Raw genomic sequence first — 18666 nt, 5'->3', positions numbered from 1 at the left:
TGGTCCCGTGCTTGATGGCTTTATTTTAAGCTTTTTTGTTGCTTTTCACTTTATTGGTTGGAACATCCATTTTGCATTAGACAGCAGATGATGAAGTCACATGGGATCACAGAGAGGTACCAGCAATGGGCTGAGATGGGGAAGTTTGAGCTTTCTTGGCCTTTTCAGAGAGTTTTCACCACACAGAGCAGGAGTTAGAAGTGCGCAGGGACCAGGAGCCAACAATGAGGCTGTGATGGAGAGGGAGACAGGACAGCGAAGGGCAGGAGCTGGAGACTGCAGCCCCTTTAGTGAAGCTTGTAATATCTTATTAATGGAAGAGAAACTGCAATTTTTATTTTGTGGAAATTCATTTGTTCCACATTAAATTTTAAAGCACTTTGCTCCCATTATAGTGTCCTGCCAGAGCATGCTTCTGGCTGGGAGGAGCTGCCCATCTCTCTCTTTGGGAGAGCACATGTTTGTGTCCAGGCTGGGGGAGCAGGGCAGGGGTACAGGGTCCTTCCCTGGCGCTGTCATGCCAAACCCAACCCTCCTGTCACACCTGCTGAGTGTCACCCAGAGTGTGGGGTGGGGGTGTGGAAGGTGCCAGGGGTGGGCTGTGGTGAGCTGTGTGCCCTTGGTAGGTGCAGGGGCTTGAGGAGGGCTTGCCTACACCCGGAGCTCTTTTTAATTAACTCCATGTGCAGGGACATGCAGATCCTGGAACAGGAACAAGGCACCCTTATTCCCCAATAAGCTTGTCCACACACGGAGTAGATCAATAGCAGTTCATCAGGAGCGGTGTGCTGGCTGGAGATGCCACCTAAGGATGAGTCACATGCAGAGAAGGGGGCAATATAAAAAGAAAAGGGAAAAGAAATCTGAGGTTTGAGTCCAGACCTGGACTTAGGAATGCCCATTGCGTTGCTGGTGTGCCAATCCAAAGGGCTGGCTTTGTACTGTGTCCTCCCTCCTGCCTGCTAATCCTTGTGGGTGGTTGGAACAGAATTTTTCACCTTGATCCCATGATTATATGCTGGGCTGTGAGTGCCTGAATATCAGGACTCTTTGTGGCTTTTAGCTGGTTATGGGTTAGTCCCCACTGAGCTCCAAAGTGAGTGCTGCTGGCCTTGGGCTCCCAGTGAGAAGGCAATTGAATGGGCTGGGACTGAACAGCTCCAAGGATAGTCTGAAATACCACAGGTCATTCTTGTTGCCTTTCCTAAGCCAAAGTGAGCGAGGCTTGAATGATGTGCTGGAGATTGGGAACCTGGGGAGTTGTGTACATTTTTCATGAAGCTTTTTGGGAGATCAAAAACATTAGAAATCATTTGGTTTAAGGTTCCTGAAGTGACCAAATGCCTTGAGTGAGGCTTATACAGAGCAGCCTGAGGCTGTTCCAGGACACAGCAGTGTGCAGGGACAGATCCAGCTGCAGAAGTAGGGTCTAGTAAAGGTTTTGGAAAGGAAAGGATGAATTGCCTCTTACTGGGGGCTGAATGCCAAGAATGTTTCTCACCTCTGTCCCAGCACAGCAGTTGCTGATGGTGAGGGTCAGGACATCTGCACCAAAGGTGCCCAGTCCCCCTTGGCAGGATAAAGACCCCAAAGTGACAATTTCCACCCAAACATTCTCAAACAAACCTTGCTCCCAGTTATCTCAGTAAAGATGAGCTGTGGAAGGGATGTGGTAATGGAGCCTTTGCAGCTGCCAGGGTCTCTCTGCCTGATTTCTCTCCAACATCAAGAAGCTCCCAGGGCAGTGGGCACCCAGCAGGTTCCAGGGCTTATTCTGCAGGAATGAATGAATGGAATAAATCCGTTTTAAATGCCAGGTTTTGATACAGGTGACAGGCTTTAGGAGGTGGCAGTGGCTCAGTCCCTGCTCTCCCTTTGTTAAGGTTTGACTCTGTCACACCACACTGTCAGGGCTGTCAGCACAGGAGGAACCACTGGGGTCAAAACTGGTCCCTGGCTGCTGCCAGAGCCCTTTCAAGGCATTATAGATCATGTGCCATCCTCTTGCTGAGCTCCCTGGCTATTGTTAGCTGCTGTTGAAGCCTGACACTAATTAAAGAGGGTATTTTGTGTTTAATAAATTCCTACTTGAGTCATGCCAGCAGGAGGGCACTGGCCAGATACCTGCCAGTGTCACTGCAGGGTGGCAGCACTGGAATGGTTCTCCCTTAGAATCTCCTGCACCCCTCAGCCCTGGGGGTGCTACCCCACAGGGGTGCATATCCTTACACCCTGGCAAGCTTGTCTACCTGATCCTTGGAAAGAAAAGTCCCTTCCCTGTGGTAGCAGCACCTTGGAATACCCAGAGGAATCTTCAAATGCTGGGAGCAGGATGAGCATCCCTGGTGCCATGTCCCATCTTTCCCCCTTTCCTGCCACCCCAGGCAGCCAGCCCTGTGCTCACCCTGCTCCCTGTCTGTTCCCACTTCCCATCTTTGCGAGGAGACTCACACACACTGTCAGGAATCTGAAAGCATCAAACTGCTGCAATGCCCCAAACCCCTGGGAAGCTCTGGAGCACTGCCTGCGTCTTGACTGCTGGGAAGACGGGAGGCTGCCCTCGCTGCCAGCCAGGTTTCATCCTTCTCCTTCACTTTCCTTGCCTGGAGGGGAGGCTGGACTGGTCTGTTTCCCCTGGGAATACCAGAATCACCCTTGGACTACTGCTAGCAGCAAGCAGGAGGGAACTGCAGGAGTAGAGGACATGGTTGACTCTGTGCCCCTCTCTAGCAGCTGTCCTTGCCTGGGCAGAGGAAACAAGGGGCAATGCCATCCCTGCAGGCAGATTCCATAGGATGTACCTTAACTTTTGCAAAATAGCCTCTTTTGTAATCTTGTCTAAGACTTCAGATATTTCATCTAACATCCATCATGCAAACCCTGCAGTGGAGCCCCTGCTGCTTTTCGTACACCATCCCTCCACACCTACCTTTGGTTTTGGGCAGTGGTGTGTGGCATGTATAGGGCATCACATCTGAGTGCAGGCCAAGGTTTGGGCTGGAGCATGTGGGGTGAATCCTGCTTTTAAGCTGGTCTTGTCCTGTTTGCCTTGGCTGCAGCTGTGTGAGTGTATGAGACTGGGAGGTGTTTTGGGGTGGCATCCCCCAAGCCCACACAAGTGCCACAGGAGAGCTTGGCTCCAGTACTGAGCACCATCCCAATCCTGTTCTCCTGCTTCTTCCTTCCTCTACCACCTCCCTCCTTCTTCTCTGCAAGCAAGATGCTAATCTCTGAGTTCCTGCCATGGATTTGCCTGCACGGTTCAGTTAGACCAAACACCCAACTCTGCTGAGCCCCTGCTCCAGCTCCTGCTGCCCACAGTGGCTCAGCCCTGGGGAGAGCAGCTTCCTGCTCCTGGTCATTCCACATAAGTCTGGGATGGATTTCATTCACTGTGGGACTTTGACATGCTGTCAGGATTTTTCTGTCCTGCAGGCAAGTGCTCCTTGTAGACACCTCAAAAACTGTGTCAGGTGCACCAGCATCTCCCAGTGAACTCACAGACTGGCTGCAGCCTCTTCCATGCAGGGAAGAAGGCAGGGATTGTAGGCTGGGGTTTGCCTTGACCTCCACTTCCCCACCTGCAGAAATCCCTCCTTGCTACTCATCTCCATTGTAAAAGCTGTGTTGCTTTCACTGGAAACAGATTTTTTTTTATTTTTATTGATCGTAGACTTCAAAACCCAAAGTGTGTAAGATGGTTCCAGTCTAATTAGTACTTAACCTGCAACAAAATATTGTATTTTACATTGATTTATTTTTTTTTAGAAAGGAAACATTGGCTCAGTTTCTAAATGAAACACTTTAGCAGGCCATTTGGAAAATCATCATCATGTTCAGACTTTGTAAACATAATTTCTTCAATACTCTTTTTCCCGCAACTTGCAGCCGGGTAAGAAAAGATACACAAAAATTGGTGGGTGGTTTGAGTGGCCCCAAAGCTGTATTTCTCCAGCAACACTCTGAATGGAAAGTTGTACCTGGCACTGGCTAATGCCAACCAATATGTGGGAAGGGCTTGGTTCTCCCCTGGTCATGCACAGCTCCCAGAGCAAGGCTCCCTCAAAGGAGGCTCTCCCTCAGCGACCCTTCCAATCACAGCATGCCAGGCCTTGCCTCAGAAACTCCTAGGGACTCCCCAGGCCAGTGTCCCCAGATCAGGGCAGCAGTGAAGGGGAAAGGAGAAGGTGTGGGGACATGGGGTCTGTGTCCCCCAGCTCTGCTTTAAGCCATTTGGACCCTTCAGAAGTGAAAAGGGGCCCTCCATCCCTTCTGCCCTGGCTTGTTCCATAGGCTTAGCATGATTCTGGGTTTGTCCTTGGATTTGTCCTCTGAGCTTTTTGTGAGGCTTGGCCAGGTTTCCTTAGGGACTTTGAGCTTGTACCCTTTTGCAGTCATGTGCTGGGGACATGGAGGGCACAGCTGCAGCAGATGTGGCCAAGAGCTGGATGCTTTTGGCTTCTCTTGGAGCCACCGCAGCCAGGACTCTGCCTCTCCTCCTGTCTCCCGTTTTCCTCCCTCAAGCCCATTTGGGGAGTTCAAATGGACAAACCCCAAAGCCTGAGCTCCTCTAGGGACCTTGGAAGATGTTTGCCTCAGTGCAGTGGTGAAAAAGGGTGAGTGGAAGGTGCTGTGGAATGTCCTCATTCCTGCTTGCCTTTTGGGACTTCTTGGTGATGACTCTGTGGGTCTGGCAGTGTGGGCTTTTCTGGTGAGGGCTGTGCTGTGCTTCAGATGCTCTGCCTCTCTAGGAGAGCTCCCTCCTGGGATCCTGCCCTGTGCCATGATTTCCCTGTCTGTCAGTCTGTGCATGAGCATCCCTTGCCTAGTGTCTCTGGATGAATGAGAATGGGCTGAGTGGAAGGCCAGGGCAGGGTAGAAACAGGTCATGCATCTGGGATGGAAATGGGGTTGTTTGTTTGGCTTGCTTACCAAGGGCTCTTCCTCTGAAGTTTCCCCTGGCCCTCAGTCAGCAGAGGGAATTCCCTTTCCCTCTGCTTAAGCAGCTGGTATTGCTGCAGGGAACATGCAGACCAGCTATAATTGCTGTCTCTCCCCATGTTCACCAGGTTTTGTGGTCCTCACTCGGTGCCATCCTCCTTTCCACTTGTCTGGATGACTAGGAATGTGCTGGATTAATCAGCAGAGGTGGTGGTGATCCTGCAGACCTGTCCCATCTTCTGCACTACCCCAATGACATTCTCTGCCCTGGATGAATCTTTCATGCACTTACTTTGTGTATATTTAATAGGCTGGGATTTGGTTTCAACTCATGTGGGAGTTTGGGGGCTCAGAGGGCTGCACCCTCCAGTGGGATGTGGCTGGGGGTGGAGGGAGAGTAGTCCTCAGGGGAGAGGTCTGTGGAGGGAGGCAGAGAGCCTGTTTCACCTGTGATAGGCAGGGTGCTAATCTTCAGAGGGAATTCTTTGGCTTCACAAGGAATATTTTGGCTCTGCAGGTGTGGGCATAGAGTTTTCCTGGCCAAAGAGGGTTAACCCAGTGTTGATGGGAGCAGACAGTGAGCTTGTCAGGGGTGGTAAGGGAAGCAGAGGAGCTGCCAGGACAATTAGCACAGGCTTGTTCTCCCCAGCCCATCCCTGCGATGTAATCAGCCTGTCAGTTCTCTGGCTTTATTAATACATTGATATTTGGAGGTCTTGGCTCTGTGCAGTGTGGTGCCTGCCAGCCAAGCCTCTGCAGGAAGTGGGGGTTCAAGGTGGCATGTCTCTGGGCGTGACAATGCCTCATTTTGGAACCCATTCAGGTTTCTTCCTTGGGGACTGATGGCAGAGGAGGAGGAGGAGGAGGAGGAGGAGGAGGAGGAGAGACATTGCCTCCATCTGTGCGCTGCCCTAGGAAGGGATTTAAATCACAGGTTTGCAAAAAAGAGGAAATATGCCTGATTTGCTCAGGCTTTGAAGCCTGCAGGAATCTCCTGACAATGATCTCCTTCCAGCTTCAGGCAGGTCTGGCTCAGAGGGGATCTCCTTCCCTGGCCATGGAGCCAGGCACTGTCAGCTAGGGCCTCCATCCTGGGGCTGGGGCATCAGCAAGGATCAGGCTGTGCTCCTGCAGCTCCCAATGAATGCAGGCAGGAGAGTTTCTGTTCCCAGGGTTGGTACCCTGGATCTCATCTACCCTCTGTGCCAGCTGCAGAGAGTGAGAGATGCTCTTGAAGGAAATACATCAATATTAAAATATAAATAATAAGCATAGATTAAAAAATCATATATATGCGCTTAGGACTAGTTTTATGCTCATCCATCCTTCCATGAGTCTGTGAACTCCTCTTCCCTGTCCTGTCATTCTTTCCCCCTCCGGTGTGAACTTGTCTGACCACTACAACCTCCTTGGTATGGCAGCCCTGATGCCACATCTGTGGCCATGCAGAGCCATTCCTTCAGTTCCTTCATTTCACCAACTGTTACATAAATCTGCTTTTATACTGAACTTGTGGACGTCACTGGAGCTCTGTCCATACCCATAACATCACTGTTTCCATGGGAACCAGCGTACTTCCAAGGGGGAAAAAGTAGAAGGAGACTAAAAAAGGACAAAGAAGGAACAAAATAAGACAAATATGTGACATATCCCAACTATGTGTCGGTGTAGGATGTTACAAAGATTTTACTGCAACTTGTTTAGGCAGCCTTGCATAACAGTTTTTGTCTTGAGTGTAGCAGCAAGCAGAAATCACGGATGGCAGAAACTTAATAGTATCCCAAATATCTGGGGTCCCTTAGTGAGGGAGAGATGCCTCTGGCAGCTCTGCATGAGCTGTTGCTCTGTGTAAGCAGCAGGAGAAGATGCATCTGCACATGCTGCAGCATTTCCCTGGGTTTCCATGGGCTTTCCTCTGTCCTGGAGAGTGGCTGGGGCTGTGCACTGTGAGGAGGTGGCACTGCTGGGTGTTGTGGATGTGTCCTGGAGAGCAATTGGCACCACTGAGATTTAGGGACAGGTGCTATTAAGAGACATTTACAGTGAGTGAGTTAAAATATATATATCTGGGGGTTTAGTGTCCATCCACTGTGCACTTTAGAAGGCATGGTGGGGGAAAAGGTCTTCAATAAGTTATTGAGCCTCAGCAATGGCGTTGGCATATTGAGAGTACTTTAACTGGTAGCCCCTGACTCCCTGTGGAAGATGTGGCTTTTAGGAGGGATTTTACTGGTCATGACAACATCTTTGTTAATGCCATGTGTGAGCTGCTGGGAGGGAGCCCCTCCCTTGGCTCTGTCACAGGAGGCGATGGCTGGTGCAGAGGCTGAACTGGGAGCTGGGAACTGGGACACATCTGGGTAGAGGATGGGGACGTGCTCCCACCTCTGCAGCCCCATTCTGGTGAGATGAATGGGGGGAGTGCCTGTCCCTGAGCTCCCCAAATGCTAGCTGAAGGTGCCAGACTGATGGGAGAGGGAGTTCAAGGGGAAGTTGAAGCTTCTGTGGAGCTTGGTTTGTGCAAGCGAGGCTTCACCTTCTTCTCTTCTGCCCTTCTCCTTAGGAGATGCAGGGCAGTGGGAGCTGGGGTATCAGCATATGGCTTTGGCTGGTGAAAGAGCTGGTGAACTCCATGGGGCTCCCACCTGACCCATTCTGCTGGACCAGGGCTGGGGCCATGCACTGACCCTTTGCACCAGTTCATTTTGGGCTGTTTTGGTCACTGCTCTTGGTGCTGAGGTAGGCATGAGGGGGAGGGAAGGACTGGGATGAGAAGCCAAAATAAATCTAGCCTAAAGTGTTCCTGCTTGACATTTATATTATATTATATTATATTATATTATATTATATTATATTATATTATATTATATTATATTATATTATTATATTATATTATATTATATTATATTATATTATATTATATTATATTATATTATATATTATATATATTATATTTATTATATTTATTATATTTATTATATTTATTATATTATTATATTTATTTTACTAAAGCACCCATCCTTGCAGATGCTGGTCCCAGAGCCAGGCTGCCAGCAGCTGAGCTCTCCCAGCTCAGGAGTTAATTGTAACCGGTATGTAGGGCTTTTCTTAAAAGCTCCAGCTCCTGAAGTTTGGTGATTATGCAAGTCACTCAGCTTGCAGGATTCTTTTTATCTTCATTTTTTTTTCCCTCTCTTTAAGCAATTAGATTTTAAACCCATCTGGTAGCTGGAAAAAAAGCCCTGAGACTAGAAATCTAAAGGTTACCAGGAAACAATACTTAAACTGTAAGACAAATAAGAACCTCATCAGGGTTTCAAACTTTTTTTTTTCACCAAACAACCTTTTTTGTCACTCCCCATCCCCTCTAAATAGGGCATCATTCTTTGCCTCATCACTCGGGTGGCTGAGCAGGGCTCCCCCACACTGCTGAGCAAATCCTACCTCTTCCTTCAGAGGTGGCTGCATCTCACAGGCAGAGGAGAGCATCTCTGCCTGCAGCTGACAGTGCTGATTCTAAGCCCTTGGGAGAAGAATGATGATTGCTGCCAGAAATCCCCCTTTTCCTCCACTTCTGGGCTTTACAGTCCCTTTTATGTGTCGGGGCCACCGGGAGCTCCGTAGTCTCACCGGGATGGGTGCAGAGTGCTGCCTTTCATGGCAGAGGGAAGCAGCCAGCAGTGTATCCCTTTGAACATCTGCAAGCTGAAATGAATTAGAGATGGCTTTTCCAAAAACACTGCCATGCATAGTCACCCTGTTTTGGTTTCCCAGGTTTAATGATGAAGCTGCATGAATTAAAAGAACCTCCTGTGTCTGTCTACACTGGGAGGGAAAAGGTTTCAAAGAGCTGCAGAGCAGTGATGAGGCAGGGATGCTTCTGCCTGGCTTTTTCCTAGCTCAGAGCCTGTGGATGGGGATATGCCAGGCTCAGTGGGGTCATGCCGACTCCTGGCACTGTGTCCTCAGCCTGCCAGCTGCAGTGACCCGGGATGGGGCAGACTGCCACACGGTGGAAATGGAAACACTCTCTGAGTGGTGCTTGAATTTTTAAACCCCTTTGTGCAGCCCCACTGGAGGAGCCTCATAGCTTTGCTTTCCAGGAATGGCCTGGCGATGGGACTTGCCTGGCACAAATCCCTGCAGACCGCAGGGCAGGAGGCAAATGCTCCATCACACGTGTGCCATGAGCATGCCGGGGCTGCCTTGCCTGCAGTGGCTTTTCCATCCTGCCAGGGAAAAGTAGGCCTACTGCTGCTGTGGTGCTGTGATGCAGCAGGAAAGGCTCTAAACCCTGCAACATTTTCCCTGCTTCAGCCTGAGCTTGTGTCTCTCAGAGTGACAGGTGGGAACAAGCCTGGAGAAGCATCTGGGAAGGCAAAGCTGTAGGGTAGAGTCCATATTACAATGACACTGGGAGCAGATCCCTGCCAGTGCTTGGCTGCAGGTCAGGGAAGTGGATTCACTGGGTAGAGATACTTTGAGAGCACCTCTGCCTGCATCCACAGAAATGGAAATGCTTTCTGCAAATGCTAAAAGCAAAATACAGAGGCTGGTCTTGCTTTGGAAGGAATGTTGTAGGAAAAAAAAAAATCTAATTAAATGTCCAGGACTGTGATGGGAATCCTAAAACTTTTAACTGGGCATGACATGAAGAGCCCTTTCCTGTTGGCTTGGTGCAGTGAGAGGCAAAGCTAGGAAGGGGTTATTATTTCCATCTGTGAGGCAGATTAATTCTGAAAACTTTTAACTTCCCTTGCAAATGGCCTAAATTAATGTTTTAGAATTTTAGTCCCTGCCTTCTCCCACCCCCCCAAAGGCCAGGCCCTGGAAGTGCCATTATGCTTCTGTCAAAGGGGCTATTTCTGGAATTGATGATATGAATGAAGCCTAAAACTCCACTCTCATTAACGTCTGCAGCTTATCCCGGTGTCACTCCTAAGCTGGTGGGACTTGGTGACACTGCAGGGGAAGGCTGTCATTTCAACCCAATTTTCATATCACATTTGCACAAAAATTTCCAGGCCTTGCCAGCGCTTTCCTCACATTTGTCAAATCCCAGCCGCTGTCCCAGTGAGCGAGGGCTTCTCCTGGCACAGAAACGATGGCTGTGGGTGCTGATGGGGGACTTGGTGCTGGATGTGATCTCTGTGTTGAAACAACGACTCCTTGCTCTAAAAAACCGACAGCAAAGAGAGCCCAGGGTCACCTGTGTGGATCCAGGGGGTTTTATGCATTGCTATGGCTGAGTTTCACTGCGTGGTACAAACCTGCAGCCCCTGGTGCTGCAGGGCTGCCCCCCTTGCCCATGAAGCCCTGCTCCCATCACGTTGCTTGTTCTTGGGGCTGTCCCACCCCCCTTCCCAGCAATGGCAGCGCATGTCCTTGGAGCTGCTGATTCACTGGAGAGTGGGAAGAGGGGTCAGGAAGGGAGAGAGAGGGTTGCAGGGAAGGAGGAGAGGGAGAATGGTGGGAGCTACCTGGGAATAGCAAAGCATCAAGGGAAGAAATAAACATTAATCCCATAGTGTGTGTCCCTGTAGAGTGTGTGTTCCTGTAGAGCATCACCTAATGCTGCCCTCCGTACTCGGCTCAGTCAGTGGCACTTCCCCAGGGAAAGGGAACCCAATCTCTGGGGCACAGAGGTGCCTGCTCTCCTCACCCCAAAGCCAAAGAGCCCATCAGGACCAGTGCAAGTGCTCCAGCTCCTTGGAAAGAGTCCAGGATGCAGCTGGACAGAGCATCTCACCTTGTTACTGCTGCCCTTGGGCAACAGATGCTGACTTAATTCACTCACTGGTGAATTTGATCCAAACTTCTGCAACCAAATCATAGCAAGCATAATGCAATATCTTTCTCTTTTAAATATATTAGGCTGGGTAGTGTTGGCTAATTGAATCTGGGACTCTTGCCTCTTAATTACAAAAGGTCAGATGCTGTGAATCATGGGCAGGTGGCACTGGGAGCACCAGTGGCTAGAAGGGGCTGAGGGCTCTTGCTCTGTGAAAGGGCTCCTTTGGTAACAAGTGAGTGACTTCTGGACATTTTCCTTCTTTTTTTCTTTTGTTCTCTCTATCTTATGAATTTTAAGAGTCAGGTTACAACAGAAGTGTTACTGCAAATTTCTGTGTGGCAGAAACAGATTTTTTTTTTTAGTTGAAAAGAATCTGTGAGGATTTTGGCTGCCTGCCTTGAGCACATTGATGGTAAAAATGTGGATTTTTAAGAATACTCTGAGATGAACAAGTGACCCTTAAAAAGTGGTGACTTTCTGACATCCAGGTGGGTGGATGGGGTGATCATCTGCTGTGTGGTCATAAACCCCATTATTAATCCTTTCTCTTTTAAATATCAGCTCTGCTTGGTGTGAGGAGGGGGCAGGACCCTGAAGGCCAGCTCTGTTCCCAGTAAATATTTACCTCATGCAGTGAGGGCTGTGGGCTCAGTGCAACACTGGGTGGTGGCAATGCCACCTCTGCCCCTGCTTTCAAGTACTCTCCTCCTCACCTGAACTGCTGGCTAGGGACCAACACTGTCTCTGATGCTCCCCCAAAGCTGCTTTGCCCCTTTCCTGTCTGCCCTGCAGCAGTGAGAGGTATTCAAAAAAGCACCTTCTGCTTTTGCTAATTGAGGAGTTTCCCTTTGTCAGCCTCTCGGCTCAGAGAGAGTTGGTACAAAGCCGTAGCCAGCAGCACTTTGTGTGCCTCTGAAAATCCCATTAACAGAAGAAAGAGCTTGAATTTTCATTCAGCTGGAAAAAAAAGAGGGGGAAAAAAATAACACCCCCCCCCCAACCTTCTCATCTATCACCTGCACATTAACATACTGCCCTCGGCACTGCTGGGGTGCCTGTCCCGGGAATATTTAATCAGGGTGAAGTGTTATATTGGACTGAAATGTATGTGCTTCAGGGAGAATGTGCTGATAAATGGTCTGCAGTTAAATTTGGGGTAAAAAACCTCTGCCCTCAATAAATAAACACCCTCCCACTCCCTGGGTCCCCCTCCCTCTACAGGCTGTTTTCCTGCCTGCAGATATTTGTTCCTGGAAGACAAACTGGGATGTGGGGAGGGCAACCCTGAGAGGAGAGGACAGGGTAGGATGGGGGGACCTTCACCATAGCCATGGTGAGCAGCATGGGGAAGGCCATGGCTGTGCCCGGGGCAGCATGTCTTTGGGCAGGTAGGGGCTGCTGGCTGTACCATGGGGATGCTCTTGGTGGTACAGATGTGGTGCTGGTCCCCAGGTCTCCCTGCTGGCCACACTGGTGCCCTGTGTGGGGCAGGTTGTGGCAATTTGGGGGGCTGCACTCTTCTGGCTTCCCTCCACTTGCAATCAGTCACTGGTACCAGTGCCAGCACTCTAATGAGTATTGAAGGGCATCAGAGGCATGATGCAGACTGTGGCATGCCAGGAAAGGACAGGGTCTTTGGTCCCATCCTGTGCTCTTCCATTTCAGCATTTATTCATCCCTTTGTGCCAGATGTGGGGCTGTGGTGGGCTTGGCTCTGCTCAGCTGCCCTGGGTGAGCATTAGGGCTGTGTTGGGTCTTGGACAGGGAGGAGGTGGGATCAGAGTGTCTCCAAGCTGATGCCCACCATGGTTGTGTGCCCGTCTCTGCTTGCAGGAGTTTGCAGTTCCCAGCCAGCATCAGTAGCTGCCCACTGGGGCAAAAGCACCCCCAGCTGGGATGGAGTGTGTGGAGGAGTTCCATGTCCAGTGAAGGCTCTTGTCCACTGCCATGGAAGAATTTGAATGGATCTTTGACTGCCTGGGGACTTATCCATCTGTCTCTGCAGGTTCTGACACAACCAACCCAGCTGTCGTGGGTCATCCTCACTTCCCTGCTGCATATCTTCACAGCCTATGCAGCTGACATTCCTTCTTTCCTTCTGTCACCCCTTTGGGATCATACAGGGTGTTTTTTAATTCTTGATGTTCCCAAGGGCTTTGCAGCTCCTTGCTGGCAGAGCCCTGGTCATGGCTGGTTCTGCCTGGGGGATCTTCCCACCCTGCCAAGCTGGGGGTTCCCTTCAGTAGCTGCCCCTTCTTCTGGCTGCCCTCCATGCATGCCCCCACAGGACTATATTTAGGCTAAATATCCTAGCCCAAAGCCCCACCCTGACAGTTGGAATGTCTGTCCCAATATCCTGTAAACATTTCTCCCGATTAAAAGATCCAGATTGTTGACAACCAAACTGTGACTCACTCTGTGTGGTTTTCCAGGAATTCACCCAGGATGGGTGGTGAGAACTGCCAGCCCCAGGCCTGTGTGCCTGGTGGGGAGGCACCTGCTGATTCATCCTCACCTTCCTCTTCCCCAGGCAGATAACGCTACAGCACGGGCTCCTCAACACCACCCGCTGCTGAGTTGCAGTGAAAACTCTCGTCTGACAAGGGCCATGCTTATTTTCCTGGAGCGAGAAGCTGCTGCTGGCACTCAGGCAGGAGCATGGCCCTGCTGTCTGTGGGTTCTGGCAGTTGAGAGGGTGTTTTTCATGCTAGGCTGGAAGATAACCCCGGCACCACACTGAACCAGTGCCTGGATTTCCCATCTCTGTGCTCCTGGAAATGCCCCCAGAAGTATGCAGGAATTGGGTACCAGGTTTGAACCATCCCTATGGGGATGTGCTGCAGCAGCACACTCTGTTCCACCCCAAAAGTGCATCCAACATCTGTCCCAGCAGCTCAGCTCCTTAAAAATTGCTCTGAGAGGCAGGAGGCAGGGTAGGGAATGGGCTCTGCTGGCCCTCACTTAAAGGCTTTTAGGCTGTTCATTAATGATTTTGGCAGTCTTGATTTGGATTGGGAATGAAACTTTAAGCAGTGGCTTCGAGGAAACACCCCTGGGATAAGCTGAGACGTGGTTAATAGAAATTGTAATGTTAAAGTGCTTTTCTGTAAAACGCTAGGAGAGGAAATTATTGGTGTGGGGGGTTTTAGTTTTTTTCCTAAAAGTTGATATCGCTCATTTAATTAAATGTTTTAATCCATCACATCAGCACTCAGCGCTTTTGCCATGCAACTTCCATTTTAGAGTGGTTTTCACATCAGCTGTAGCCACTGATGGCAGCATGGAGAGAACACACGCAGGTATCTCAACATGTAAACACAGAGAGCACCTAACATCGGGAAGCTGGTCTGCTCCTGGCCTTAAAGACCAGGAAAACCTTTCCAATTCAGATGTTGCCTCTCGTGGATGCCCCTCTGGGTCTGTTACCTCCTTGACAAATGTGTGCAGATGGTTTGAGAGGGTCAGCATGCTGGTAATTCTGCTCAACTGTGTGACGCTGGGCATGTTCCACCCCTGCGAGGATATCGCCTGTGACTCGCCACGCTGCAGGATCCTCCAGGTACAGCCCCAGCATTGCTGGAAGCTCAACAGCAGCCTCAGGTTGATGTGGAGAGGGAAGGAATGAGCTGGCTCCAGCCATAGTGGCATGGTGTCCCAGGATGTCAGGTCCTGCCTGCGCTGTCTGTTCTGTGAGCACTTGGAAAATGCTGATTTTGGTACTTGGAGAACATGCAGTGCCATCAGGCAAAGCCCCTGCCAGCCCTAGTCTAGCTAAGCCTTTCTTGGAGTGCTTGAGGAAGGCCAACCATCTAAGTGGTCAGTGAAAGCAGAGCCCAAAATATACTTGTCCCATTATCCTGGCACTATGGGTGCTGTTAGACCATCTGGGCTGGGCCCTGGACCACAGAGCTGCTCTCAGCACAGCTTCTTCCCAGAGATTTAGCTTTTAGAGACACAAGAGGAGACCCTGCTGGACTCAGGTTTCTAATTCCCTCCCTTGGTGCAAGTCTGCAAGAACATCCCTCCTCCCTTCCTTTCTTTTGCAGAGCTTTGATGACTTCATCTTTGCCTTCTTTGCTGTGGAAATGATCGTCAAAATGATTGCACTGGGGATTTTTGGGAAGAAATGCTACCTGGGAGACACATGGAACCGCCTGGACTTCTTCATCGTCATTGCAGGGTAGGTCTGGGGAGGCAGATCCCCTTCTCCCTGAGTCTCTGTTGTTATTTATGGTTCTGCTCAGCAAGCCCTGGATTTGGGGGAGCAGCTGGTTTGCAGCAGTGAAGGCTGGGGGCTGTCTGGTTTTGATTGTTGGTGTTGTCCATCCCAGCTTCCCAGCAGGGATCACTCCTGAGCTGCAGCTTCCTCTCTGGTGCTCTCAGTAGCTTGAGGGAGAGCTGATGCTCACTACACAGGCAGAATGGGGCAGGGTGACAAAAGTTGTTTGTGGTGGATTGACCAGCCTGGGGCTCCTTTGCTGGGTTCTGTGCTTGGCTCTCCTCCCTCCTGCCCACCAAAGGTTTCAGTTTCCATGGTTAGAGTGGGCAGCTGGGAGCATGAAGGGCTGTGCCAGGAAGGATTGCTCACTGAAACATGCACGATTGCCCTCGTTATTGTACCTTTTTTTTTTTTTTTTTTTTTTTTTTTTTTGAGGGAAAGTGATTAAGTTCCCCTTTCTAAGGGTTTTCCTTTCAGAGGCACCTGGCTTGAATTAAAGGCTCTTCCGGCATCTGAGAGTCTCCTGGCAGAGGCTGGAAATACACATGGAAAGTCCTTGGCCACTGGCCATTGAGCTGACTTTCTTCAATACACAAATTTCTTGCTGGCCCTCTCCTCACCTCCCCGCCCCAAGACCCCCAAGACTTTTGGGAAAACAGTTGGGGTTTGCCTCTTTTGATAGAACCAGGGATCAAATTTACTAGATTTTGGAAAGAGGCAGAGGCCCCTCCCAGCTTGTTTGCCTGGCATGGGTTTGGTGTCCCAAAGAAGGGGCAACAGCCCCTTCTTGTTTGGTCCAAGAAGGGACAACATCCTAATGAGTTTTGTTTATGGTCCATTGCTGGCCAAACAGGGTCATGCCCCATGCCTCTGCTAGTCAGCTGGGAGAAGTGAAATGGAGGTGCCAGTCTCTCAGTGCATCCTTAGCTTGAAGAATTCATTGTTGCAGAGGTGAAAAGGTTCAGTGAGCTTCAGACCCAAGAGCTGTATTTGTCCCCATAAAACTGTCTTCTGCAGGAAGCCACAATCTCCTACTTTCCAGCCCCACCATCCTCTGGCTCCTCAGTTTAGGAGAAGACTCAGGGTTTACTCCTGAAATGTCTGAGCAATGTTAGGGACAGCAGTGATGGGATGCTGGACAAGAGGGAACCACAGGTCCAATCAGGTCTGGTAAGGTTGTAGATACCAGCAGCACATCCAAGGGCTGGAGCTTGCTAAGCCACCTTCATTTCTTCTCGTTTATTATGTCTTATAGTGAAATTAATTGTGACAAAGACCCCAACCCAAGCAAGGCCTGACATCCCATCCTGGGAAGCATGGTCACAGATGCTGGGCTGCTCCCAGCAGCTCCCAATTCCACTGTGCCAGGGTACTGGCACCTTGCCCTCTTAGCCTGGTCCTGCCTTTGCCTGTTGATCTTGCAAAAGCTTTGGAGCCAAACTTATCCCTGATGTCATTCTGTGGGGACCATGATGGGACCTCACTCTAGAGGGACACCAGCCAGAACCATTCTTATTCCGATGCCAAAATATCACACTTCTTTTTGCTTAAGCAAAGAAATCTCTGCATAGCTGCTGCACCTGGCCAGGTGTTTGGGTATGTGAGAGTTATCTCCTTCCTGGGCAGAGCTGCATCATGGCACAGATCCCCCCTGCAGCAGCTGCTCCCCCATCCCCATCATGCAGAGACATTTTTTTGCTGCAGAGGTTTTTGCAGAATGGTAGCCTGACCCTCTCGTGCCTTCTGCCAGCTCAGCTTTGCTTCTCACTAAGTGATGGCTCTTTCCTCCATGTGCATGAACTGTTCCCATCTGGGCCCCGTCAAAACCAATTCAGCTGGCAAAGGATCTAACTGGATTTAACTACAAAGCAGAGCTTCTCCTCCTCCAGCACTGGCTTTGTCTGCTCCCTTTGGTGCCCTTTTGCTCTCTTCTAATCCTAGCCCATCCGTCCTGGAGTGCTGCATCCTACTCAGAGCATTGCTGCAATCCTGGGGAGCCTGCTGAGGGCCAGGGAAAGCTAAAGGGGCTGCAGGAATGGGATGCTGCTGAAGCAGAGAGAAAAAAATAAAGGACTCAAGCCCTTAGTAGACCTAAGATATAGGTAAAAGCACTCTAAGTGCTGCAGGGTCAAATCCCAACCAGACAGAAGGAAATTCCTCAGGTAGCCCTTAGAGCAACTCTTTGGTTCCCAGGTGGGGCAAACTACCCCAATGAGCACCCAGCCCATGGTGCTCACAGCAGAGCAAGGAGCAAGGGATGAGCCGAGCTCTGCATGGAGGAGTCCTGCATCTGAGCAGGTGTCAGGAAAGAGGCCAGAGCCAAACTGGGGACCTGGAGAGTGTGTGCCAGGGAAATCCTCAAAACCCAGCTGGGTTTGCTTAGATACCAGATAAAGCAAGTCATGTTTTTATGGAGGTCTCACATAAGGGCCTCAACTAGGTTCCCCAGTGAAATGCCAGCGGAGGAGACTGAGGTTTTCCTGTGCTCCCAGTGACCACAATGAAGCAATTCTGTTTCTGCCTTCACATTTTTCTCTGCCCTTTATGTGCAAGACATGGGAGGGGGGAAGCAGCAGCACAGTGTGAGCTCCCCAGCACCTAGCAGGACCCTGAGCTCCAGCTCTCATGCCTTCCTAGCCACTTCATTTCTCATGGGCTGCAGAAAGTGATGTCAGGGGGGAAGAGAAGCAGCAAACTGTATCTGTGGGGCTTTGGGTGGGGAAAGCACGTAATACTGGGGCTATACACTCCCACAGGCACAGCATCCATAGAAATCCTTCCCAGTCACCACCAGTTTAGAACAGGCTTCAACCCACACTGCCCTTCCCCCACCACCCCCTCCCCCCCAAAAAGTCTCAATTTATAGCATCTCAGCTTACCCATTCTCTAAGAACTTTCTAGATCTGACAAAGGTTATCATTGGGGAGAAGCTTTTTTATTCATTTTTGCTCCAAATCTCCCTCCCTCTTGTAGTTCTGGGAGAGCCTCTTGGATGCTGTCCTTGCTCCTGCTGGCCACTTTTGTGGGATGCCATTAAGTGCTTCTCATCTCTGTTAAACTGTCCAGACCAATCTCATGAACTCATGGAGTGTAAATGACTTCTTTGTGACAATGTAATGCAATTAGTGCTAATTATAGAGTGTGTAATGTCTGCAACACATCTCTGTAATTACAGTAAAACTTGCTGGAGATGAGAATAGCGCTGTATTATCAAAACTCAGCATAGGGAAACATGGCTTTGGCTGGAGGTTGCAGAGTTGCGTGGGGAAAAAAAAAGTGATGAATGGCACAATTGTGTTGCATTATTTTTAGAGGAGGGCATTTGGGGAGTTTGCTTGCAAAAGAACACTTATTTGAAGGTTAACAGGCATTGCAAGCAGCTCTTGCCCTCTAAAGATGATTCAATATCATTCTGACCTCTCTCAGCATAAGACACAGCTGTACTGAGGATGGATGCTTCTTTGCATCCCAAAATATGCAGAAGTGGTTTCAGTTTAATGCTGGCTGGGGCTTGGGCTAGTAAGCCAGAGCTGTGGGATGGAGATGTGCCCTGACTTGGTCACTGCAGGACCCAGCATCTGCTATCCTCCTGACAGGGCACAGGAGCACCTTCTCTGCTCAGTCTGTGTGAAGAGGGTAGCCACAGACTGAGGTCTCCCTTCTGCTCAGCTGGAGCCAGCCCTAGCCCCACACTTTGCTGTAGTCCCAGCAG

The 18666-nt window shown here is 50.0% G+C and overlaps 1 protein-coding gene across 6 annotated transcripts in view; it reads left to right on the top strand.

The window, feature by feature from the left end:
• Nucleotides 1-18666, top strand: part of CACNA1G (calcium voltage-gated channel subunit alpha1 G) — a 141258-nt gene that overhangs the window by 29351 nt on the left and 93241 nt on the right. For all 6 annotated transcript variants that reach the window (XM_050981292.1, XM_050981293.1, XM_050981289.1 and 3 more), the window contains exons 2-3: nucleotides 14183-14294; nucleotides 14782-14915. In XM_050981292.1, the coding sequence (XP_050837249.1) occupies nucleotides 14183-14294; nucleotides 14782-14915 (246 nt within the window). The remainder of the gene's footprint in view (nucleotides 1-14182; nucleotides 14295-14781; nucleotides 14916-18666) is intronic.

The sequence above is a fragment of the Serinus canaria genome, chromosome 18 (assembly GCF_022539315.1).
Source record: "Serinus canaria isolate serCan28SL12 chromosome 18, serCan2020, whole genome shotgun sequence".
NCBI classification, from domain to species: Eukaryota; Metazoa; Chordata; class Aves; order Passeriformes; family Fringillidae; genus Serinus; species Serinus canaria.
The sequence above is the reverse complement of the archived record's forward strand: the minus strand, read 5'-3'. Positions and strand labels throughout refer to the sequence as shown.